Consider the following 26,908-nt stretch of genomic DNA (forward strand, 5'->3'; position numbering starts at 1 on the left):
ACATATGTTAGTGGTAAAAATATGTATGTGTTGCTATTGATATGTCATGAAATAGTATAAAAATGAAGGAAAGAGCTTTGGTTTCAGTAAACAAAGAAAATAACTAAATAAAAAGTTCCAAGTTCTAACACAACCTCAGGATTTCTTCAAATGAGATTTTTTTGCAATATTTCTATTGCGTGAGGTTGTTTGCAGCTCTGTGGGCCTGAATGTGAAGTAAAATTTGTTTTGCCTTCGTAGAATTTGAACATAATATTCTGTGTGCAGGTTAAAGATATGAATGAAAGCTGGAAGTCATTACTGTAATAATAATGTGTTCGTCGAAATCTGCCTTATGTGAGGCAAATGTTATCATCCTAATTCATTGAATTTACAAGTAAATTCCCATTGTGTCTTTTAAAATAATAAATGGCCCTTCACCAGGACAAATGTACAAAAGCAACTACTTGCCGCTTTCGTATTAGTTGCCAGCTTTTATGGAGATAGATACTTGTTTTTCTTCTGCTTCTGAAGAGATGTGATTTGTGGGGTGGTTCATTCAGGAAATTATACCAATGCTCTGGTCACCAGCCTTCTGGTTGGCAGCTTAATTTAGAATTCTAAACTGTAGATGGTGCAGTTAAAGAGCAAACAGTCTCATTTCTGTCTAGCTGTTAAAACATCATTATGAAAGAGTAGAACAGATGTGGTCTTGCACTGGGCTGTCTGGAGACCAGTGGGTACACAGGGTACTATTTGCTTTCCTAAATGGTCTTCAGCATATCTGCCATTTAGATCCTAGACCATGGTTCTGGGAAGCACTGTCCGTCACATTAGCTTTCAGAAAGAAATGGTATTTTAGTACTGGATAGTGCTGATTAGAAGCTGCTCTGCCTGTTTTCTCACAAAATATCTTTGTGCGGAGTTATGGGTTTGAGGTAGGTACGTTTGGGCAAGGTGGAGAGACAACATCTGAGAATACGTAGTGTAATGAATGCTGGTGCTTTCATTCACCTCCCAGTACAAGCTCCTCTCGTCATTTTAACAAAGCAACAAGAAAAAAAATGCTATGTAAAACATGCTTGTTTTAGCTTATCTTCAAAGTTCCTTCTTGGCCTCCTCTGATAAGGAGAGAAATGCTTTAAGAATGCCTTTGGAGACAGCAGGATAACCAAACTGAGCACAACTCATTGTGGCCTTTGAGAATTATCTTAATAAACAGGAAGAAAAGTCTCCAATTATCAAGACGTCAAAGAGCATAATATGGTGTTGATTTCAATAACTGGTGTGTTCATAGCTGAACTGCCAATAGTGATGACTGTAAAACCAAGAAATCAACTTTCATCTGCATAGCAAAAGCTAGCAGATATAAGACCGACTAATGCCTGTGCCAATCCATAAACTCTCAGGTCTGAGCTCTGTTGGTTTGATGCCTGTGTATAACTTCCAGGATGTCATGCAATGAATAAAACATGTATTGCTCCTGTGACAGAACAGTGGTAGTTGTGCTGCTCTGTAATGCAGTGCAGCTTTCTACAGATGAGGCAGATATTTAAAGATGAACTTAGCATGGAATCAATCTTCTCACTGTTTTGTAGGCCACAAATTTGTCAGTTCAGTGTTAACTGCAGGCATGCCAAGGAGTGAATAATCAGCTAAAAGCAAAGTCTGTAAGTCTAGAAAATGCCAGTGTAACAAGATTTAACCAAGAGCTGCTGAAAGATTCTAAAATTAATCCATGAAGATATGTTTCTTACCTCCCATACAAATGAAAGTCATCTGCCGTTTGTCTGTAACTCTCAAATGTCTTTATCCCTCTCTGTTTTTGTGAAATCTGGAGATAACTTCTCTAAATGGAGAACAGAAAACTAGTTAACTTCCTCTTAGACCGGGAAACCAAGGAGTTTTTGGTTAAGAGCCTCATTTTAAATATTCTCTTGTATCTTCAGGTTTTCTTACTTCTGTTTCTATTAAAACAACCCTTCTTGTGTGTGATATTCAAGTAACTGCGAAGTGTGTGTCTGTGTAATTCCAGTGCCAAACTTTGGCAAGCATCTGCAAATACAGAATGTTTTTGTTGCCAGAGTAAATGAGATAATTGCAATGACAGCTATGGCTGCTGCCTGTGTTCCATGTTAAATGCTGGTCTTGCTGCCCCAACGCATTCTTGTGAGCCTGGAAAACTGAGAACTGGCAGGTTCGGCTGCCATGTTCTGTGGGACAGAGAGAGATCATCCATGAGCGCCCTACACTTAAGCACTATAGAAATATATCTCTTTCAGAATTAATATCCTTAATAGCAGGTCTGCTTGGAGGTGAGCCAAAGATGATGGTGGTGGTGGTAGAGTCATTTGCCTTTGGAGTAGCAAGTGTACCTTCTGGAACCAGTGCCGTGCACAGTTATGAGCTTGGTTCTCTGCTCAGATCTTGCACAGAGCCCCATTGTGAGGTGTAGGCACAGCCATAGTGCTTTCTGTGTTACCTTTGTTTTCCAGGAGTGTTTGCATTGAAGCAGCCTTCTCTTTCCATCCAGGAAAATGTGTGAGAGTAACTCTGAAGCTCACCCAAAGTGCTCCTTAATTGGATGGAATAGTTATACTGCAAAAAAAAAAAAAAAAAAGAGGCAGACTTATACTACTCAATGTTTTTCTCAAATAATACGTCCTGAGATGTACTTCATCGCAGACTGTCCTCCAAGGAATTTGTCGTCCCCAAACCCTTTTCATGTTATGTATTTACAGTGTTTTTGCCAGGAATTTTTAATCTGTACATGCAGTAGTAATTCTGTATTCTTTCCACTCGGCTGTCTGTATTGTATTAAAAACCTTCAGAAATGGCCCTGACTGGTACCCGCCGTGCTAAGCGTCAGTTTGTGTACCCTTAGGAGCACACATCACGAGTTGCTGTGAAGAACATTGCATTTGGAAGATCAAAAGTTGCCCAACACAGTATCATACCTTAAAGTCCCTTCTTGTGTGAAGAAAAAGACCGTTACTGCCACTGAGGGGTGAATTTGAATACCTGCAGATCTCAATATTATGAGTTAATGAAACTTTTAATAACTTTTTTTTTTTTTTTTTTTTTTTTCTAAAGGGATATGAGATTACACTTCCCCTCTATACATTATTTCTCTCACTTGGAACATATAATTTGTGCAGACTTTTAATGGAATCTGGCTATGAAAGGAGTGACCTACCCACTAGAAACAATCCTTCAGGAAGCTTTTCTCCACCACTTTTTGTACTGCTGTGCTCTTAATTTTATTGTCTTAAAAACCTGAGGCTTTATCCTGGTAATTCAATATCCAGCAGAGCATGTTGCTGAGCTGAAAACGTTATTTTCTTTCAGGTATTGTGGCTCATGTATATAAATAATACAAAAATAATGTGCAGACTGAGATTAGAAATTTTATATGAAGGAGGAAAGTAGTTCTTAAACCCTGTGTAGTGAACTAGGGATAATCGTGTGGCACATATAAGCCATGCACGGGAATTGATTGCCTAATCTCCTTCTCAGGTTTTGCAGATATGCCCTAAGGACATGAGAGCAGATATCTGCGTGCATCTGAACCGCAAAGTTTTCAAGGAGCACCCAGCCTTCAGGCTGGCGAGCGACGGGTGCCTTCGAGCGCTTGCCATGGAATTTCAGACAGTGCACTGTGCCCCGGGAGACCTGATCTACCATGCCGGCGAGAGCGTCGACAGCCTTTGCTTTGTGGTTTCGGGGTCTTTGGAAGTAATCCAGGATGATGAGGTTGTTGCTATATTGGGTGAGTTTCACAGCTAATAATGTGTGTTTTGCCCAAATACAGATGCATAGAGCATTTTTATAGCCTCTTCTACTCAAGCACTTAACTCATTCTTTAAAAAGCTTCAGTCAAGTTAGGTTTGCCACAGCTTGGTGAGGTGTATTTTAATGAACTTGTCAGAGAGGAGAAAAAAACCTTGCTTAATGTCATGCAGGAGCATTGCATGGAGTCATTGACTTGTCCTTCCTGTTCCACATGGGTAAATAGGAAGGGCAATCATCTCATCTCCAGATTGCTTCAACTCTATTTCTTCTGGTCAATGGAAGCTGTACTTGAGCATTGGGATCCTGGTCATTCTTGGGGTTCTCCCTGTCTCGCCACATCTCTTTTAATTAAAAAATTCCATTGAGGACTTCAGAAAACCTATTTTTAAAGTGCCTGGCTTCCCTGCCTCCCTCGCACCCCCTGATAATAATCCACTTTTGCTGAAATTTTTCCAGTTAGCTTTATTTAAGATGTCATGTTGAAATAATATTTCTTTCTTTTAAAGTCAAAGTAATATAAAAATTTAGAGCCGATTTGTGTTAACTTGAAATGATAGCTTTAGGTTGGAGGCATTAAAAAGAAGCTGATAGTGGTGTGAACAACATTCTGAGGCAAAGCTAGGAGAAAAGATTGTGATAATCCAATAGATGTAGATGAATCGTGGGGTGGCTGGAGCATTGAGGAGGCAATACTTATCATTTGATTCTGTCAGACCCTTTTGTGATAAGGTAAATTCTCACTGTGGCTTAATCCAGTACCTGTCACTCATAGCAGCCTGCAAAAAGAGAAGAAAACAGCTTGGTAATCTTACTCTTTCTGAACACATACACCCAGCTCTCCTAAGAGGAGTGTCTACTGGAAAATGAGGGCAGCTAATAAATATGCTGAGTTCAGTTTTTCTCTACTTCTGAACAGGATTGCATATATAGCATAGGGTGAATTTAGTGTCCTGGGGAATAAAGTTCATAATATTTTGTGCCACGCCAGAAACCAAAAAAAGTGAAAAGTGGGGGCATAGCTGATTCTTTTGTTCCTGAATCACCTGTGCTGTTCGGTGCCATATGATACTAGCAACTTCTCCTTTTCTAAGTTGCATGTCAAGAACTTACTGCCTTTTGTCATGTTGGACTCTCATGAATTAACATGGCAAATCTAGAACAAACTAAAACCTCTCAGTCTGTGTTACCTTTTATCCCATAATGCCTCCTCCTGTGTCCATCACACAAAGAAAACCTCAAAATATTTAATCAGTATAGATAAAAAGCATTGAAATAGGATTTTTAAAATATCCTTTAAAGGTACAAATTTTGTCCTCATCTTTACCAGTAACTTCCATGTTTTATCATAATACTCACTTTAGAAAACACTCAGCCTAGATTCCTTGAGAAATCAGTGTTAAGGAAACCTGAACCCCTAATCTCTGCTGCTGCAGAGTGATAGCTACAGATAAATGAGGCTGATCTCTTGGTATCTGAATGAATAGAAATATTTTGTTATTGGTGTTCTCCTGGGACAGTAACTATTGATCTTCTTCCCTCCACACTTTTATTTTTTTGGAATTTGGAGTCAGTTCTCTGGCTTGCACTAAAGTTGATGAGCTCTTTCATTTTCTGTGTGAATATTATAATCAGAGAGGAAAGTAAAATGAAGTGGGCTCTGTTTGTGATTCTGTGAGATTTCATTTTGGATAAATATGTATCAATTTTTGTGTTTCAGTTTCTGGACTAAGGAATCCCTTTCTTTCCACACATGTGTGTACCTTCTTCCCCCAGGCTGTGAAGCCTTCTGTTGAAGCTTTCTCTATCCTGATAAGAAATGATGTGGTTAACTAAATTTTTCACTATTCTAAATCAGTTGGACGTTCTTCTCCTTCAGCATTGCATAATATAACCATCACATTACCGAAGGGTGCTGCAGGACATGGGTCAGGATTTCCTCCCTAACTTCTTTGTACTCTCAGTTTTCTATCTATAGAATAGCAATGATTTTTTTTTTTTTTTTATTTCATGTTCAGCTAAACCTGTCAAGTTCTTGATAAAAGTAAACCAGATAAAACGAGGCACTACAAGGGAAAAAAATAACATCTACATTGTACAAGAAGCCTGATTGTTGCTGATCATTCAGCCAGAACAGCCTATGCCATAAGTTTTGTTTACCAATGACAACTAAGCATAGCTATGAACATCAGGCATGTAACAGCAAACCATGTGAAGAATTCTGTAGGGCAATTTCAGTTAACAGGTATGTCAGAGAGACCGTAATCTTCTCTCAGGCATTCTTCAAATAAAAATAAAAAATAAGGGCATAAATTATTCAAGGTGAATTATTTGCTCAGCTTTAGCTGTCACTTAATAAAGCAGCCTTTGCAATTTGCAATGTACCCCGTATCTTCCTTACAATAGAGAAATAAATTGCAGCTTTAAATTAGTCTGTGTGACTGCTGTACGGCATTACACAAACCAAAGACAAACTACACTTAATCCTTAAAGGATCCAATTCATATGAAACATTTTCAAGTTCTGAAATCATTTAGCCGTGCAGACTAGCATGTAAAAGTGTATTGTGTAGCCCTGGAGTTCGGAGTGTATTGTGTACACTTGCATAATATCCTTCTAGATCAGTTCTGTGTAATACCCAAGAGACAGGTATATTCTCAGTTCAGGCTTATGTTCTTATAACAAAGCACTGACTTCGATTGACTTGGATTAATACGAGTATTGAGTTGGAAGAAATTGCACACAGGCCAGCAGTGAAAAAATGTACTTTTTTTTTTGTGTGTGTCCCCTAAGATTGCCTTCCCCATTAATTTGACTTAGAGCCAAACACAAAAATGAGTAAATTTAAAAAAAAAAAAAAAATTCTTTGCAATGTTTACAGTAAAAATTTAAAGAAATTGATGCATTTTGTATGAAGTTTGATTTGTTGGGATGAAAGACGTATTTTTGAATTCTATCCAAAATTTCTGCTGAAATAAAGAAATTACTGATGTTCATGCAACACAATCTTTGGATTTGATGTGTCACAGAAACAAAACCAAAAAAAAAGTAGAAACTTACCTTTAAGCCAGGTGATTTATTCATTTGTGATTCAAATGGGTCAGAAAAGGAAGACAGCAAGAAAAGCAACCGTATTACTATGGTTTTCTGTGTTAATGTGTAAGCATGTGAGTGGGATTATGTAGAAGTGAAGATTAGCTAGAGGGAAGCTGCTTGGATGAAATACAATTCTGTTTTCTGTGGTTCACTGTTCTTCCGTTTACACCATTGTTCTTGCGTAGGGTGAAGCGCTGACGTACGCTCAGCGCTTTGTGGAAGACAGAGACAAATCAGACAGTCCCTGCCCTGAAGAGAACTGAGCGGAGCGCAGGTCATGCAGGACTTCCATTAGGAGACTGTTTTCAACTTGGCTTTGCTTTTAACTTTTCTAAGCCTTCCCATTTGGGCTGATGCAGCTTTATCCATCTGAGACTGACATATCTCTTTGAACTGCTCTTGCTTAAAAACTTACCCATTTATCCAAATGCGGTTAGAGAAAATGGGTTGTTTTGTCACTGTTAAAAACAATCAACCATTTACATGCACTTCATTTGGCAGCTGTAGTTTCTCTGCAGACCTTGGAGCAGACCTTTCAGGCTGAGCCACTGACCATCTGAAAACCTGACCTTATCACGGGTCTTTGAAAAGTTAGAATTTACTCATGCTCAGGAGAGATTTGCTACATTTTAATTTAACAAATATCTTCTTAAAAGATTCCTCCTGAATTAAATGTGTTCCAGGCAGGGACCATAAGGTCTGGCTGCATCTTTCTTTGAAATATGCAGGGGAAAAGGGATTGTAGCAGAAGCGTGAAATAAGCCTGCATAGCTAGTTGTTATTTCTTAGTTTAGGGAAGCTGGAAGACCTAAACTGTCTTTCAATGCACTTTTTATAATTCTTTTACACTGTGAAGGTACATATTTCCTTAGCGCAGCATGAGAATGTAGATTATTTGCAAGTGCAGTAATCAAGAAGCTAATGTTAGAAGTCCAGCTGAGCAGATGATATGCCATTGCTGGGGGCTAGCAGGGTACTTCCCTGGTCCTTCAGCCTTTTAGTCTGGACCTTTTTTATCTCACCAATCTTGACCTCACCATTGCTGGAGCAAGTGCTAGTTCTTGTGTTACGTGTGCATAGAAAGTTTAATGGAAATTACAGGAAATAATGGCATAGTAGCAAAATTAACTTTTTGTAAGTATTTTCTGGAAATACATGGAAGGACTGGATAGAAGGCCTTGTTAGAAAAAGATTTATATTGTGTTAGGATGTATGTACAAATATCTGAATGACCCAGAAAACCATTTTTGATCTTACTAGAAAATAATGAAGTCTAAGTTAGATATGACTGACATAATTGTACTCCAAGATTGAGCAGAAAATCCCTCTTCTCTAGGAAATCTGAAGGAAGCCAGTGATACTTGGATGCAGGTTGGTTCCAACCCTTCCTGCTTGAAATTGGGGTAGTCTTTGAAATCTAGGAAAACATTCCAGTAAAAGGCTAGAGAGAGGAAGGAGAAGACCCTTGAAATAGGGTGACGGGCTTTTTTCCTAGATAGCAGTGGGGAAAGCAGTGTCTTGCCCTTAAATTTTCAGGCTGCTGCAAAATTTGTCACTTAGTGACTCCCAGAAGGGCTGACTGAGCAGCAGATCTTCACTTACGTGAGTTGTTCACAGTTGCTGAAGTGGTCTTGATGATCCCTGCAAGGGGGCCCTGTGTGTATGGATGGTAAGACTAGAGGTTAGTCTTGCAAAATATGATTAGAGATGGGGAGCCTTTAAGCCTTTATTTAGCGATTAAAAAACAGAGCCTTGAAAACCACTGTGGTCTTCAGAGCTGAGCAATGGATGAGAAAAATAACATTTACTAGAAGGTTTAGTTGAAAAGAAAAAACAAAACTCCCACACAAAACAGTTTATCCCAAGAGTAAAGCACTTTATCCCAAGTGTTGCATCCCAGCTGTTCTGCATTTATTGTGTTCTTGCTATCCTTATTTGAGCTAAAAACTTTCAAAACAATAAACTTTTTAATTGACTTTTGGTTTAGCAAAGAGTATTAGTCATAGGATCATAGAATATCCTGAGTTGGAAGGGACCCATGAGAATCGTCAAGTTCAACTCCTGATTCCACAAAGGGCAGGTAAAGTGAATGAGATAGGAAGGGAAATCAAGGCAGTAATTTATTATGAGCAAGGGAAATAATTGCCCTTCACAAGGACAGTTTGCTGTTGCTATTCCTTTTGCTGCTATCAAAGCTGAAGGGAAGTAACAATGTAAATAAATACTTTCATCAGTATGAAAGTATGCAGTAAGAAAATTTCAAAGAATGGGAATTTATAGTCCAGACCTGGCTGCCTTCTTCACCATCAGGGAGAAAGTGGGATAGATCACTTTCTTTTTTGGTGGGGAAGTGTGCAAAGGATGCACATAGATTTACTTTTAAGATCACATGTGAGTTGAGGAACTGAAAATTGGATGTCCCTGAAATACACAGCTTTTATTGTTATTTCCAAAGCTATAACATTGACAAGATTGGAGACTGTGGTTTTAACGTGATATTGTAGGAAAGCTTGGTGTGCCATGTTTTGTTTCAGCAGGATATTAAATGCTCCATTTGCTTTGTGTGGAGAAATTCCTGCTGATTTAATTTGATCTAATTGCAATCTTAAAGGAACGTTATAAGAATAATTGTTTGTTTTCTTTACAATTGTTTTAGTTTACTCATTTAGCCATAAGCATTTCATTCAGATACAGACACAAGAGGCTTGATTCAGATCTTGGTGGGACAGATTTGCATCCGGACAGTACAGCGCAAACTGCAAGGGCAACTGCACCACAGGGATGGTTTTTTTAGAGGAGGGAAAATAGCAGTGCAGAAGTATTTTCTGTCTTAGAACTTCTCAGTGGAAAAGCATTACATCTTCCACACAGTCGTGTGAAGTTTGCTTCTCAGCAGGCTTGAACATGTCAGATAAGTTAACCACGCTGGGCCCAGGCTGCTATATTTAGACTGTCCCGGGTACCTGAGTTAACTCAGGTTTCCCTAAACTAAACTGCTTTGTGTATGACTCCATTTCCAGAATTTAATTGTGTGTTTTGAGGCCTGTTGTTGTTTAATGTCAAGTCTTTGAAAAAGTCCCTTACTTCTCTACTTCATTTTTCACCTGAGTTTCAAATTTAGGTACACCTGCCTGTGGTAAAAATGCCAAGCTGCTGTGCTCTTAGGCTTAAGAAGTGGTTGCAGGGCTATGGATGGCATCAGAGTTTTCTTATTATTTTCAAAGACAGCATCTTTAAAGGCGGCGGGATCAATAGCCCAACTGAAGTGCATCTACACCAATGCACGCAGCATGAGCAGCAAACAGGAGGAGTGGGAAGCCATTGTGCAGCAGGAAAACTGTGACATAGTTGCCATCATGGAAACGTGGTGGGATGACTTGCACAACTGGAGTCCTTCAATGGATGGCTATAAACTCTTCAGAAGGGATAGGCAAGGAAGGAGAGGCGGTGGGGTAGCTCTGCATGTTAAGGAGTGTTTTGATTTTCTAGAGCTTAATGAAGGTGATGATATGGTTGAGCGTTTATGGGTAAGAATCAGGGGGAAGGCCAACAAGGCAGATATCGTGGTGGGAGTCTGTTGTAGACCACCCAACCAGGATGAAGAGGCAGACGAAATATTGTGTAAGCAGCTGGGAGAAGTTTCACAATTAGCCTGTGTTCTTGTGGGGAACTTCAACTTACCAGACATCTGCTCGAAATACAATACAGCAGAGAGGAAACAGTCTCGGAGGTTCCTGGAGTGTGTGGAAGATGACTTCCTGTGCAGCTGGTGAGGGAGGGAGCCAACTAGGGAAGGTGCCCACTGGACCTCTTGTTTGTGAACAGAGAAGGGCTTGTGGATGATGTGATGGTTGGAGGCCATCTTGAGCACAGCGATCACGAAATGATAGAGTTTTCGATTGTTGGAAAAGTAAGGAGGGGGGGTCAGCAGAACTGTTACCTTGGCCTTCCGGAGGGCAGACTTTGGCCTGTTTAGGAGACTGGTTGGCAGAGTCCTTTGGGAGGCAGTGGTGAAGGGCAAAGGAGTCCAGGAAGGCTGGACATTCTTCCAGAAGGAAATCTTAAAGGCACAGGAGCAGGCTGTCCCCATATGCCGAAAGATGAGCTGGCAGGGAAGACCACCAGCCTGGCTGAACAGAGAGCTTTGGCTGGAACTCAGGAAAAAAAAAAAAAAGAATTTATGACCTTTGGAAGAAGGGGCAGGCAACTCAGGAGGACTACAAGGATGTCGTGAGATTATGCAGGGAAAAAATTAGAAGGGCCAAAGCCTAGCTAGAACTTAATCTGGCTACTGCTGTAAAAGACAAAAAAAATGTTTCTATAAATACATTAGCAACAAAAGGAGGGCTAAGGAGAATCTCCATCCTGGGGGGGGGGCGGAGCATAGTGACAAAGGATGAGGAAAAGTCTGAGGTGCTTAATGCCTTCTTTGCCTCAGTCTTTAATAGTCAGACCAGGTGTTCTCACGGTACCCAGCCCCCTGAGCTGGAAGACAGGTATGGGGAGCAGAACAAAGCCCCCATAATCCAAGGGGAAATGGTTAGCGATGTGCTACACCATGTAGACCCACAAAAGTCTATGGGGCTGGATGGGATCCACCCAAGGGTACTGAGGGAGCTGGTGGAAGTGCTCACCAAGCCACTTTCCGTCATCTATCAGCAGTGATGCCCATCTACAAGAAGGGCCGGATGGAAGATCCGGGAAACTACAGGCCTGTCAGCCTGACCTCGGTGCTGGGGAAGGTTATGGAGCAGAGCATCCTGAGTGCCATCATGCAGCATTTACGGGACAACCAGGGGATCAGGCCCAGTGAGCGTGGGTTTATGAAAGGCAGGTCCTGCTTGACTAAATTGCTCTCCTTCTATGACAAGGTGACCCATTTAGTGGATGAGGGAAGGGCTGTGGATGTTGTCTACCTAGACTTCAGTAAAGCCTTTGACACTGTCTCCCCCAGCATTCTCCTGGAGAAGCTGGCTGCTCATGGCTTGGACGGGCGTACTCTTTGCTGGGTAAAAAACTGCCTGGATGGCCAGGCCCAAAGAGTTGTGGTGAATGGAGTTAAATCTGGTTGGTGGCCGGTCACAAGTGGTGTTCCCCAGGGCTCAGTGCTGGGGCCAGTTCTGTTTAATATCTTTATCAATGATCTGGACAAGGGGATTGAGTGCACCCTCAGTAAGTTTGCAGACAACACCAACTTGGGAGGAAGTGTTGGTCTGCTTGAGGGTGGGAAGGCTCTACAGGGGGACCTGGACAGGCTGGATCAATGGGCTGAGGCCAACTGTATGAGGTTCAACAAGGCTCAGTGCCGGGTTCTGCACTTGGGTCACAACAACCCCATGCAACGCTACAGGCTTGGGGAAGAGTGGCTGGAGAGCTGCCTGGTGGAAAAGGACCTGGGGGTGTTGGTTGACAGCTGCCTGAACATGAGCCAGCAGCGTGCCCAGGTGGCCAAGAAGGCCAATAGCATCCTGGCTTGTATCAGGAATAATGTGGCCAGCAGGACTAGGGAAGTGATTGTCCCCCTGTACTCAGCACTGGTGAGGCCACACTTTGAATACCGTATTCAGTTTTGGGCCCCTCCCTACAAGAAGGACATCGAGGTGCTAGAGCATGTCCAAAGAAGAGCAAAAAAGCTGGTGAAGGGTCTAGAGCACAAGTCTTATGAGGAGCGGCTGAGGGAACTGGGGTTGTTTAGCCTGGACAAAAGGAGGCTGAGGAGACCTTATCACTCCCTACAACTACTTGAAAGGGGGTTGTAGCGAACTGGATGTCTGTCTCTTCTCCCAAGTAACATGGTAGGACAAGAGGAAAGGGCCTCAAGTTCTGTTGGTGCGGTTTAGATTGGATATTAGGAAAAACTTCTTCACCGAAAAGGTAGTCAGGCATTGGAACAGGCTGCCCAGGGAAGTGGTTGAGTCCCCATCCCTGGAGGTATTTAAAAGATGGGTAGATGTGGCACTTAGGGACAGGGTTTAGTGGTGGACTTGGCAGTGCTAGGTTAATGGTTGGACTCGATGATCTTAAGGGTCTTTTCCAACCTTGACGATTCTATGATTCTATGATCTAATGTCACAGCATTGTTTGTGCTATTGAATAAGACTGTAATGTGACCAGTGGTGCTTTGAAAAAGGAATGACTGAAATGAAAATCCAGCTTTATCTTCAGTAGTTCTATTGTGCTTTTTCTATTTATAGTTTAAAGCCTTTTTTTTCCACATTGACGTATATAGGCAGATTGGATAAGTTGCATGTTTCTATGAAGTGATTCAGCAAACATCAACTGAAGGAGCGATTTTAAAAGTCTGATTTCCTCAACACATGTCCAATCACATTATTAGCAAAAGAATTACAAGTGGAGATGAGGCTAAACTTTTTAAAAGACATTGGCATAAAGAGGTTTACAAAATTTTACAAATATTAAAATAGAAATTAAAAAAAAGAAAAATTAAAAATACAAAATTTTAATTTCATGGTGGATGTAAGAGCAGCACTAAAACTTTTATTGAGAAATATAGGTTTATTCCAAATGGTGTCTTTGGACAGAGAGTATTCCTTATTCCTGTGCTCCAGACATCTAGAAAATGTAGTGTGAGTTGACATCAGGAGTTGCCTATTTTGAGACTTCAGCCAGACATTACTTGTTCGATGTCTAACTTCTGGTAGAGCATTAAAGCTAGGAATCACCAAAGCCCCTGTCCACTGATATCTGTAGATGGCCTACGACTGTGCAGGGTATTGGAGAAAGAGATTTTTAAAACACTTGATGAATGGAATAACTTGGAATAACTGGGGAAAAGGAGGATTCCCTGTGAATAGAGGCCTCAGTCATGAAGTTCTAGGCAATTCAAATTAGTTTATATCCCCCCCCCCCCCCCCCCCCCCCATGGTTTCATGTTTCATTGTTGCAAATTTATGCAACTTTGCATAATGTGCTCTTAAGTAGTCTGACACCACCACATGTGGAAGAAGTCCCCTTTGGAAGATGGTAGTATCTGGCAGGTTGCTGGCAACGCAGATCCATGATGCACTGGCAGCTGAAACTGCGATGTGGTAGAGATAAGTCTCTCTGTTCCAGCATGTTCTTTGATATCTCAGGCTGTGTTAGGAAGGCTTGCCCATCACGTTTGTCTGTGTACTCCAAACAGAGATGTGAAAAGGTAAAAATTATAATTTAACAGAGAAATAGAAACTGGATTTCTATAAAGGCCCTGATTTCTGGCAGATGAGCCAATGAATTAATTTTCATTTTTGTTTTGGGTAGGCTTTTGTTTCTGTCTCAGAATTTTGGAGGAAGAAGTTTTTTTTTGTTTGGTTTTTTTTTTTTTTTCACTGAAAAGCCAGGTTAAAAAAAAAATCTTCACTGAACACTTATTTTTCTTTGTTTTCTCCAAGTTTCAAATTAAATCTTTTTTCAGAGGTATGTTTCTGAAACATTGTTAAATTTATCCTTGAGGAGTTGTTAGAAATCTTAAATAAAATGAAGTATACTATAGCTATGAACTTTGTGAAGTTTTCAAAATATTTACTTTATATATTTCTGAAGGCAAAATCTGCTATTTTAAATTCTTTGAATGCTATTGTCTGAAATAAAAAAACCCTAAATTTTGGGGCTTTAGTGTAAGCTTCAAGCAATAGCTATAACATAAAGCCGGTTTTGAAGTCAATGGGGAATAACTCTGAGGATATTGCAATTTGAGCCTCTCATAGGTTTTTTGATCAGAGAACTTGCACTGTCCATGCAATGACAACACAGATTGAGCTGTGTTTTTTTCCTATTACTTAACCAATGTAAATAAATTCAAATACATTTATGATTCTAGTTATTTAAGCTGGCAACTTCCATGTCTTCTGAGTTTGTACAAGCTGGCCACATATTTATAACATTTTTTACAGTAATCATTAAAAAGCAAATAAGGATAAATGATTCAGATTCTGGTGAAGCCTCCTAGCTTTTTGTGAATACACCTGGTAGGGCCCAGTTGACATTTTAAGCATCATTTTCTGATCACAGTAAGTCAGGTAGTGAAATATAATCCACGCTTTATTCAGAGAGACAAATAAATACATTAATTATAATAATAGAAATCTTAGCTGTAACTAATTCATGTTGTTGCTGTTCATCCCATGCTCTAAAGTAAATGTTTTTATTTTGTCTGTACAGTAATGTGCTTCAACAGAGAAAACTGATGCAGTTGTATACTAAACTGTCTGCAAAATGTTGCCAAGCTGTGTTTTAAAACATGAACAGATACACTGTGTGTTTCTATTGGTGCACCAGCCAAATCACTGGAAGTGCAACTTCTGGTTATTAGCACTGTAACACTTTGGTTTCTGTGGCACTGATACTCTGGCTTTTTTTCCTTAAGGTCTTACTAGAGGAAAAGAGTGATTAAAACCTCTGGTTAATGAAAAACAGTCTATTCTCTGCAGTGCAGTTGGTCATTCACTTCTCATTGTGTGTCTCAGTTTGCACTTGAGAAATCTTAAGAAAATCCAAAGCAGCAAATCACTTCCACGCATCATCTCCTGCCAGCTGTACTGTGTTGGAGGACCAAACTACAGGCTATTCAGTGGCTGTCAAGTTGTGCAATTTATCTGTGGGATGGATACTGAATACTCTACCTTGATGCCAAATGGTAGCTCTGTTTTTTCTGGCTGGCAGTATTCATTGCCTTAAAACAATGCACCAAGAGGAAAAATAATTTTTGCTCTAATGCATCTACTTTCCTTGAATCTTTCTTCTCTCTGTGAAATGGGAAAATTTAGACTGCATGCCTTATCTGAGAAGGAGATGAGGGAAGAGAGGAGAGGGAAAGATTTTCAGTGGAAGCCAGACAGACACGTGGTGATCACGGAGGGGGTTTGACCTGAGTCTCACATCACTGGCTTTCAACACTAGGGGTAAATACAGTGTCCTTAGTGGAACTGTGCTTGAACAGAATTGCTAGGACCCTGTGACATGAACTAATTTCAGATCTTCTGGTTCTGTTCAAATCTGTTCAGGAGGAAAAAAAAAAAAAAAAAAAAAAAAAAAAGAGAAAAATCAGGCTAAGTTTTTTGCTTGTTTTTGAATTTCAGCACCATTTTAACTGAGCAGTCACCAGAATAGAGACCGACACACAGAATTTGTGCTTGCCTTTACAGCAGTTGGTGTGTCCCACTGCTTGGAGGTGGAGAACAAATCCTGAGGGCACAGGCCAGTGTGGGTGCTTCGGGGAGCTGTGCTAGGAAAGTCATTGCGCAGGTGTGGCAGCCGCTGTGGGTCAGCATCACAGATAACAGTATTTGCTAACACCTGATTTCCAAGATATGCTTAGTGCTGCATTGCTGCTGAGGTACCATCAAGCAGTGTTTGGTCATTCTAGCTTATCTTTGGGTCTGCTGAGACTATGTCAGATCACAATTCTTCTGCAGTTCAAACATGCAGATGAAGGCAGATCTGGAAGGGACCTGAGCTAGATTCTGGTGTTGGCTGCTGTAACAACTGTTACTATTGATTTGAGAATGATTCTAACATGAGTATTTTGTCTGATGTACTGAAAATCCATGGATTCGTGTGAATCCCATCAAAGTCCATACTGACTTGGAAGACCTTCAGCACATGAATTCCATGGCCTCGTCTTCTCACCCAGCTGCTATCACAGCAAAACTGCACCACGACTTCCAGACACCCAGAACCCAAAAGTGAACTAAGTAGGTTATCAGTCAAAATATTCCACATAGTCATATTTTTTCAGAGTAGGGTGGAATATCTTCTGTCTGAGAGCTCTTCAACACTTCCTGTTTGTAGGAGTGAAAAAACTAAGAGTTGTTCTGGTAGGCACATCAAGGCAATACAGCTGTCATGTGCGAGCGTAGTTCTTTTCTCGAACAGAATCAGCAAAACACTTGGCTAAGTTGCAATAATCAGATCTTCATTACTGGTGCTGCTTTCAGGAGACAGAGTGGATGTGGCTTGACCTTTTGCGTGACTCAGGCTGAATTTGCAGTGGTAACAGAGAAATCCTCTTTTCACTTATAAGATAAATAGCAAATTTGATATGGAGAAAAGATTGGAAAAGAATAAATATGGGAACAGAAGGTGCTGGTTTTATGAAATAATTCTTGAGTGTTTAAATGTATCAGGTTTGGGGACTTGTTATTATAATTAAATAAGCAAACATAAAGGCAGAAAACTATTTGGCTTTCCAGTGCATACTGAACTGATAGTAGAAAAGGTCCTCAGCCCACAAATCCAGCAGGGAACATAAATGATTGATGGTAAAAGTTTAGATTATCCACTTTAAGTGTGATTGACAGATAGCGTTCCTGGCAAATGTCTGGAATTCAGCAAGCTGGGAATGAGAAATGCAAAGTACTGACAAACAAACGGCCATCTGCATTTCTCTAGCTTTTTAATCTTCCTTCAGAGGTAAGGTGAAATATATAAAGCCCGGAGTTATATGTAGAAAGAGGCTTTTGACTCAGGTTCTCTAATGAAGCCATTAGACTTTGCCAACCACCTTCTGACATACTTAGAAGTCTCGCCTTACTCTTCTTGCTTTCCAATTACAGATGTTTTTGATAAAACACCCACTTAATCTGCCCTCTTTTTTTTTAATTCCTTTTTCCTGAGTGATTGATCTTACTTTAGGGAGAACATATAAACAAAGGGAGACGGTATGCAGTTCCTTATTATGTATACGAGGACAATTCTTCTAATCCAGTGCAGATACTCCTGGGTGGAATTTTGATTCCTACTTGCTATAAAGACTTCCTACTGCTCCTTTTTTTCCCCATTTTTCTGTGAATGTCAAACACAAGGTTTTTTAGAATCTGGCAATCTAGATTGATACTTTGGTATGCGTCATTTAGAAAATGCACTTGACAGAAACAAAGCAGCGTGATGCTTACACATGTGCCTTGCTTTGGAAATCAAACTGTAACGTAGGATTGATTTTCAACTAGATCACTGGCTGTTAACTTGATTAACTTCAAGGAAATTGTTAATGATAGAAAACATTACAACTTCTTGTTTTAGCCTAGTTTGTTTCTTAAAAATTGAGGCTTCTATGTTCTGACTCAGTTTGTGGTTCATGTGTTGCTTTTCTCTGTTTGGTTTGGCTCAGTGGGCACCCAGCAGACGTAGCTCCTTTGTGTGCCGCTCGTGCCACTAGTGGGAAGCGGCTCCCTGGGCTGGCAGGGAACTGCAGGAGGGGGAGGTTTTCAGGAGTTAAAAATGGCAAGGGGAAACTGGGGTTGCTGCCACAGGTGAAGGACACAGTTGTGTCTGTGTTATATGAAAAGCAGAATTAAATTTTAAAAAGAGTAAGACGTAACTAACTTCTGCTGTATGTCATTTCATATGTAGGCAAAGCAGCACCATGCTGTTTGTAGTTGCATTGTACTAATTATTCTTCATGTTACTGTGGGGCAGAAGGATAATTATTGTCATTTTAAGGTAGGGAAACTTCTCTGGAGATGTTAAGAAATACGCTTAGAAATGAGCTAGAATTCCTCTCGCTTATGCTTGGACTATCAGCTCTAACTGTTGCTCATCAGTGATGGCACATTTCAATACTTGACAGATTCCAGAGCGTTAATTAAAACAGTTGTTTAGCTAATTGCCTGGAAGATTGCGAGTAAAAGCATATTTATTCCAAAGGCAAGCAATCCATTTTTACCCAGTGAAGCATATCAGTTTTTACGGTGCATAAAAATTGTTTCACTTCAATTTTGAATATCTTGTGTGTTTGTCTGTCTAAAAGCCTTAGAGATGATGATCTATTTTAAGTGCATGGAAGCTTTTTTCTTAGGCCATTTTTAATGTATCTACTGAAAAAGCATATGTTTAAATAATTGAAAATGTGAAAAGTCGTTGCCATTAAAATGAAAAGTTGCTTACTGCACCGGGCTATTGGACTACCACCGTGCTTACTGATACGCAGCCTTTGTGGTATTTCTGGATGTTGGCACTGGCCTATGTAAAGAGACTGGAGGTGGAAGAAAGGATATCATTATGTTGCCTTTGCCTAACTTTGTGGGGAAAAAATGTGCTTATGGAACAGGTGGTTTCAGTGTATATATGTATTTAAAATGGAGATATAGTCTGTGCTCCTCCAAAGCATTCAGGGACTAAACTGGTCCCTGGCAGGTGGACTGCATGGGGCTTTTGTGGAAGACTGGGAGCACATCAGTGTGAACCACAGCTTACCGCACTGCAGTGTAGCGTACCATCAGGCTGATAGCTTCTCCTGAAAGAGAAAACGCTTATCATCTAATGGAGGAGATTACGCAATGGTGGAAGTACAGCTCAAGGGCTGAGATGGGAGTTCTGCGTTTAATTTAGAAGTTTTCTTGACCTCTTTACTCATGATAGTTCTCCTGACTTTCATACGTGACTATTTATTTAGGCAATTAAATCTAAAAGGGCCAGGGTGAAGTCAATAAACTAATATATATTTTGATGCTTTGGCTTTAAGAATTGCTACGGGCAAAGTATTCGTTATAAGACAAGGGACTATCTGGTCCATCCCTACCACTACTTGATAGACATTGTGAATGTATTTCTTTGTTGTTTGTCTTAAAAGTGATGTGCAGTGGCGATATAACACGGCAGAGGTTTGAAAGGAAAACAGCATTCAAAACCGGAACAGTGTAGTTTTCCATTATCAAGGTAACAACTGAATATTCTTATCTTGTTAGCATTATATGTTGGAAAAGAGAAGGAAAAAGAAATAAAGGACCATTACTCTGTAAAGGAGGTTGTAACTTTCTCCTAAACACTCCCTTTTGTGCCCAGTCTGAGCTGGGGTATAACCAGTGAAATCGTGACTGGGGGCTGCTCCTCAGGCAGATTTCGGTATACGTGCCCTGCATTGTAGTGCCCGTGCTGGTGCAAATGCCCTCACTGCAGTATTCCTCAGTAGGGATTTCACTGGCTGCCCCAAGCTCATAGAGACAAGCACATGGCAAGGTTGTAAGGAAATGGCGGTTTTCTTTCTTCCAATGTGTAACAGCTAAATAATCTTGCCTTGTCAGTATTATCTTGGTTGTAACTAACTTGTACTCTTCTTGTTTTGGACTACGTTGTTACCTTAAACCTCTGCTGTATTATATGGGGGCACATATGCACAACTACTGAAAGATTTTGTTGAGACTCTTACCAGCTGCAAAGCGTTAGAGCCACCAGAGTTGTGAGATCTGCTCTTTTATACTGTTGTAAAGACAGACTTTTCTGATGATGATCTAGCGAACTAGGGCAAACTTGCTTTAATACTGATGTATACATCAGTAGTGTTTTGATACAGCCTGTAACTGCACTGACATATTATACAAGATGGTTTTATTGACAAAATAGTGGGTAATTGTTAGCCAGATTAAGAAAACTCAACAACGTAGGTGTAAGAAACAAATCCTTTGTGTGCCAGTTAAAAGAAGAAAGGGAAAAAGCATTTCCTCTTAATTAATCTCTTTGAAAGGGATCGGAAGAGAACATGAACCAAGAATGAACCGCTTTTCTTGATTTTTAGAGGAAAACTTTTACTGATATTTAAAGGGGACTTGTAACACACAACACTTTTTGATTGTGGTTTATTCTTACAAAATTTTGCTGGGTTGTTGTAATTAACAAAAAGACAGTAGAAAAGGTTATCAATGAAATATTTCAAAGATTTTTCCCAGACAGAATTTTTTTCTGACCACATAAAATAGAAAAACCTTGACTGCATAAATGAGATGTATGTTCTTATATATTTTTGGTGGAAATAGTACCGTTATTGAAAGCAATGCTTCTGCTTTTGTCTAGGCAAAGGAGACGTTTTTGGTGATGTGTTCTGGAAGGAGTCTACCCTTGCCCAGTCCTGTGCTAATGTAAGGGCTTTGACCTACTGTGATCTTCATGTGATTAAGAGAGATGCCTTGCAGAAGGTGCTGGAGTTCTATACAGCCTTTTCACACTCCTTTTCCAGAAATCTTATTTTGACCTACAACTTGAGAAAAAGGGTAAGTAGCTTTGATTTTAACATACACCATATAAATGATCACTTTTAAGGATTGTCGGTGTGGAAAAAAAAAATGGATTGCTTGAATTTTGGTGTTCTTTGTATCCTCTCTCTCTTGTAAGAAGATTTTTCAGAGCTTGCCTGCTAGCATGTAGAGTCAAAAGGCCATAAGTATTTACTCCAGTGCTAGTTTTATAGGAAGCTGGACTGTGGATATGTGAAAGTATTTCACATTTCTATGAAGTGGACAGATTCCAGCGTATTTGTGAACTGTAACGCACTTGTGATAAACAGTGTTGACTACTTTCTGCAACTTTAGTTTGTAAAGCAGCTAAAAAGATGTTAGGTGTGTTGCCTCAAGTTACAAGGAAAGTGGAAGGAAAGGTATGAAATCCAATATATGGAGCAAAAGTCAACAACAGTAATCACAATGGAAAAGTAATATGAACATGACTGATTCTATCGAGAGTTGTATCTTCTAGTATCAATCACATTTTGGAATTCCTTTGCGTATCTATAATGTTTGCATTTTCTTATCCTTGATTTTTTGGCTCTTTTCATTTCTTCCTGCGTGCCAGTTCAAGTTATTTTGTCAAACACGAATCATCATAACCTAATGTCCCATTTTAAATTCTCTGTGTAACCTTCAGTGAACCGCCTCTGTAGAAATTTATTAAAACTGTAGTAGGTATAATTCAGTTGATATGATTTTATGACACAATGTAGAAGACGATATTACATTGAAAATAAATACATTGGAGCACCTATACTTGCTTTAAAATATTATGATAAGATACTTGAGATCAGCTAAAGAAATATGTTTGATAGGAGATTTTTTCGTTCCTAGAAACAGTTCTCCATGGTAACTTCTAGGTGCCGAGTAAGTCCTAGATAATTACACCTGAAAAGATAGAAACCTTTTTATCTTTGAAGTCTATTTGGTAAAATTAGACTTTAAGCCTAGAGTATTGGGGTTTTTTTTAATTTTTTTTTTTTTTTTTACTTAGAGTTGGCATACTGAAATTAAAATAGTGTGATGGTGTTTTTTATCTGCATATGTTATCAATATCAAAGAATTCAACTTTTCAGTGTTGGGCAAAGAAGAAGGTGCTACCCACACTTTGGTCAAATAAATCAATGCTCTGGTAGAAAACATGTAATTAAAAACTAAGCAGCGAATTTATACTCAAGGATTTCCTCATAGGACTTTTTTTTTTTTTTTTTCAAACGACATTGAGTTACTGCAGGACAAGGAGAAGATAAACAGCTGCAAAAAGATTGAGAGAGATGTCCTTTAAAAACTAAGTTTAAAAACCGGCTACTTAGCTGGTGTTAATTAATGTAAGAAATAAAAGAAATGAAAGAATTTGGTATTGAAATCACCTAAAGCATCGGTATCACCGACTGGTGTATTTTAAAATAACAGTGTGGGTAATGTGGTAAGATGGTCTAAGAATATATAACTACTTTTTTTTTTTAACATCAGTAGAAATAACAAACTTTGAGGCATAGAAGGACCAACTCTCTTAAAGCTTACAGTAATGCTAGCAGAGTTGCATCATTTTGGATCTGCTCTGAGCCAAAAGTCCCAATTTTAGAATCAAATGCTTACTCCAGAAGTGACACTCCCTCCATGTTCATCGGTGTAGCTTTTCCCAGCCCAGGTTACAAAGCACTTTTTAACCACAGTACCGTAATTCCTATGCTGTCAATTTTCTACACAAAATGTTCCTAAAAAAAAAAGGTACATTTTATAATAGCAATTTCCAGCCAGCTATTTAAATAATTGGATTTTAATTGAGTTGTGGTCGGTAGAAAAAGTGGCATTGATTGATCAGGGAAGTGAGAGTTTGATGGTTCTAGGTGAACAACAGACTTGTGATTTTATTTATTTTATTGAAAGAAGGCTGATTGCAATCAGAATGAAAATGTTAAATAATGTAAATAATATATGCTTTTGGAAATGCATAGAAGGTACGCTACTTTAGAGACTGGAGATAATGCACATTTAAAGCCAACTTTTTAGAGTTTGGAATTTAATCTGGTTTAAATATCTGTGAATCTTTTATAGAAATAGCTCCCCAGCCTGTCACTTCTAACACTTCTCCTGGTCTATTCCTGCAAATGGAATTTTGTAGAATTCAGATGAACTGATACCTTCTGTGAGTTATGTTTGTGATGTATGGCATATCCTTTAGAATATAAATACCAGAATTACACTTTTCATTTCAATAAACAGTTTCATCTTTGGCTTCAAAAGTGTTCCACTAGTTGAAGTGTAGATACTGTATATTCATCCCAAATATATTCATACAGATTCCAAATACATGAAAAAGCCGCTTCGGGCATTTTTTTGCCTGAAGGATCTCATGGTGTATTTTTAGACTTGGTTATTCCTCTGAGGTGTCCCCGTCTCCAGGGTGCGTATGCCTTCACTTGGCCATGGGTCTGAGTCTCACTGCATAGTGCAAGGTACTTTCTAGCCAAGTTTCACTCAGCTTAAGTGAGCTTTAGCGTTGGTCCACTCTTTCACCATGTTCACATATTCCTTGGCTGCTGGGTCTCCTCCAGCGATCCCTTCCCTCGTGGAGATGGGACTCCCTGTCCCAGACCCTTTGGTGCCAGGGAGCAGTGCTGACCTCACAGATGTCCCCCACGCTTACTGGGGTCTGGATCCACTTGCTAATGACTGTGACAGATATAAGCAGGCATGCAGGGACATTGTAAGGTACCAAAACCAATTGGTCTTGACCTTAGCTAACTCTAGAGCTGGGTTTAGGCAAGGTAAAAAGCATTTTCCCTCCATTCCTTGTGCTGCTCTTCCTGCCGGTCTTGAATGTGCTTTGAGCTGAGCTGGGAGGGCAGGACGCTTCTGTCTCTGTGTCCCCTTTATGCCCTCCCTAGAACAGGGCCGCAGTTATGAAATGTTACTGCCCGTGACGTCTGAGGACTTCGTGGTCAAGGGAGACGCTTCCAGTGCTCTGGCCCTGGCATGCCGTGACTGTCCGTGTCTGTGCTGTGAAAAGAGTTTCCTTTCACTCACTTTTTCGACAAACACCATTGAAATATCGTCTTTTCCAAAACTGTCAGCTTGCTGTCAGGTGACTCCCCGAGCAGTTTCCTCAAGCCACTAAAATCCCTCCTGAAGTTATTAGCTGTCTAGTTACCTCTGGCTGGAGCTCAGACTTAGAAAACTTTTTATTCTTCCTAAAGGAGAAGAGAAAGGAGACCTTTAATTAACTCTTTCTGCTGCCAGTCATTGACATTTTCATCTAACTGGAAGCAGGGGGAGAATCAGCTGCTCCATCTCTCTCTCCAACATCTTAAGAAACTGGAACTGCAGTCTGTGGCTGCAGGTAGCTGTATGTCAGGCTCAAGGGCTTTGCAGCTGGAAGGAAGCTGATGGAGGACTTCTCAGAGCACTTTCTGCTGTAACAATGTTGTGAAATTAAAGCAGGTTAACTTGATGTTTCTCTCCATTTTTGGAATCTCAGGGAGGAACCAGAGTGTAGACACTGGGGGTATGTGGGATGGTCAAGTGACAAACTCACCCTTATGGAGGGTGTGCTAGACGAAAGAGAAATACTGCAGGTTTGGAGGGCAGCAGGATTCACAGGCTGGATGGAGGTCTATTTTTCCCCGTGAAATATTTGAACACTTCTGGGTTTCCAGCCTGGACTTCATAGCTCCGGGTTAGTAGAAGCATAAGAAGAGAGAAGTGTGCATGATAGCTACCTGTAATTGTCTTTTGCTTGTGATGAGGTGCAAGTTTGCTAGCACCTTCTTTAGGAATGTGAAAGGCCTTTGGTAGCACTTGCAAGCGTTCTGGTTTTGGCAGTTTCTTCTTTGCACATGTATGAGCTTTGTGACCAATATTAACTTACACTGGGTTGTACCACAGTGTATTTGCTCAGTTCATTCTGCTGCAGCCGTAATTGATGTTATAGCTCAAATGTTCGCACACGCTACATAAAAGAGAGAATTCTTATACATAATTTATTAAGCTGAGATTTCTCTAGTAAGCCATTTTAGTCTGGATAGAGATTAAATGACTAATTCTGAATGCTTTGGAGTGTCATGATAGAAAGCGCAAGTAGCTTTTCCAGAAGCTGAAATTTGTGTCCTGAAATAAAAGAAGGAATGCAGTAGGATGTAGATATGTTATTTGGGATTTTGTAAGACTGAAAGAAATGGCAAAGAACACTCTGCCTTTTTACAAAGCAAGCATGATTTAGTGATTTAAAGCTAAAGCTCCTAGTCAGAACATATTTCTTGAGAGAGCAGTCACTGCAACAGAGTGGTCTGTCTCCCTGCTGGTGTAAGATTGCTTGCTTTTTTGTACATGTAGTGGTGTGCTTATTCTATGCTATTCCAACTGGACAGGGCTCCCACCACCTCTTTCTAAAAGCAATTTTAAAATATAATTGTTCTTTCCTCTTCAGCATTAGCTTCACCTTTCTTCTTTTTATACTGTAAACTCTAACTAGAGATAGAACCTCTCTCAGATCAAACATTTCAGCTAGGAGTGCTTCAAGCCTGGATTTTAAATCTTGGGGGGCTTGGCAGCAGATTGTTTTCAGAGATGCAATCTATGGCCTTGTGTTCTGCCTTCCACATGACAAGTTTTCCAGTTCTTTTTCATTATATAGATTCAAAATGGTATCTCAGAATTCTTTCTGATATGAAAGGCTGAATTGCTAGAAGATTTTACCAAAGATTTCTTAAAATGAGAAGAGTGAAAGGTTTTAATTTTAGAATATTGGCCCATTTGATGATGGATTTCAGAATGGTCAAACTGACAGCCTGCTTCTTCCTTATGTGTTTGTACTCACCAAAACAATCCCACAAGTCCTGTGGGAAGAGGGGTTTGATGCTTGACTGGCATGTGTCTTACAGCACTGAAAACCCAGGACACTGGACATGACTGAGACATCTGGATGGGTCTGTGGCTTGGGAGTTATGCCATATTAGCTGGCCAGGAGGCAAAGTTGTCGTTTTCCAAAAAACCTTCCAAATGTAAATAAACACTTAAGTACTCAACTCCATTCTTTCCCATGCTGCCTTTTAAAAGCTGTTCAGGTAGTTGAATGTTCTTATATTCCCTGTTTCTCCATACCAATCTAAGCAAAATATATTTTATTCTGTTTCCTCATTGGTAGATTCCATATTGCATTTTTGCATCTTCTGTCTGGCCTTGGACTACTTGCTGAACTTTTATCTGTCTCTAACAGATAACTGTTCATCTAGCTCACAGATTTTTGTGCAAATCTTCTTTACACCCTGGACTGAAAGTGCTCTGAGGCATGTTGCGTGTTGTTAGGTTTGCATGTCTGCTATGGGTAATTTAAGTGATGTGACTGTCAATGAGTTGAAACCCCATGCTCTGAGGAGGATGTGCCCTTGGATTTCTTCCTTCTCCTCTCCTGCATCTTGTTGCACCCCTTCAGGTAAAGCCTTAATATCCAGACTTGGAGAGGATTTGGCCAACTGCAAGCATTTGACATTCATATTTCTACAGTGAGTGTAAGTGTTCAGCCTAGAGTAACTCCGTTACCTTTCAGAGACATCATCTTAAAGTTTAGTTTCCAAAACTTTTAAACTCTAAAGTTATTTCTGTTCTATTTAAATCTATATGGCCTTGAGTCTTAGGGTCCTATGCTTATACAGAGGAAGATCTGGCTACAGACAAATAGTTTGCATAGTGGAGATGTATGTGTACGTAGAAGACATAATTAACTAAGACGTTCTAAGACAATGTGGTGGGTTGCCCTTGGCCGGTTGCCAGGTGTCCACCAAGCGGCTCTATTGCTCCCCCTTCTCAAGAGGACAGGGGGAGAAAAATAAGATGAAAAACTCTTGAGTCAAGGTAAGGACAAGGAGATCACTTACCAATTACTGTCATGGCAACATGACTTAGGGAAATTAATTTATTACCAATTAATCAGAGTAGGATAATGACAAATAAGAACAAATCTAAAAAACATCTTCCCCTCACCCCTCCCTTCTTCCCAGGCTCAAATTCACTCCCAACTCTTCTACCTCCTCCCCCTGAGCAGTGCAGGG

At 40.0% G+C, this 26,908-nt stretch overlaps 1 protein-coding gene across 1 annotated transcript in view; it reads left to right on the plus strand.

Annotated features, from left to right (window-relative positions):
• Positions 1-26,908, plus strand: part of KCNH1 (potassium voltage-gated channel subfamily H member 1) — a gene marked incomplete at both ends in the record, with an annotated part of 186,301 nt that overhangs the window by 90,630 nt on the left and 68,763 nt on the right. Inside the window, 2 exons of the mRNA XM_082306005.1 lie at positions 3,496-3,748; positions 20,650-20,846. Coding sequence (XP_082162131.1) covers positions 3,496-3,748; positions 20,650-20,846 — 450 coding nt within the window. The remainder of the gene's footprint in view (positions 1-3,495; positions 3,749-20,649; positions 20,847-26,908) is intronic.

Source organism: Platalea leucorodia (genome assembly GCF_965183815.1).
Source record: "Platalea leucorodia genome assembly, chromosome: 3".
Lineage (NCBI taxonomy): Eukaryota > Metazoa > Chordata > Aves > Pelecaniformes > Threskiornithidae > Platalea > Platalea leucorodia.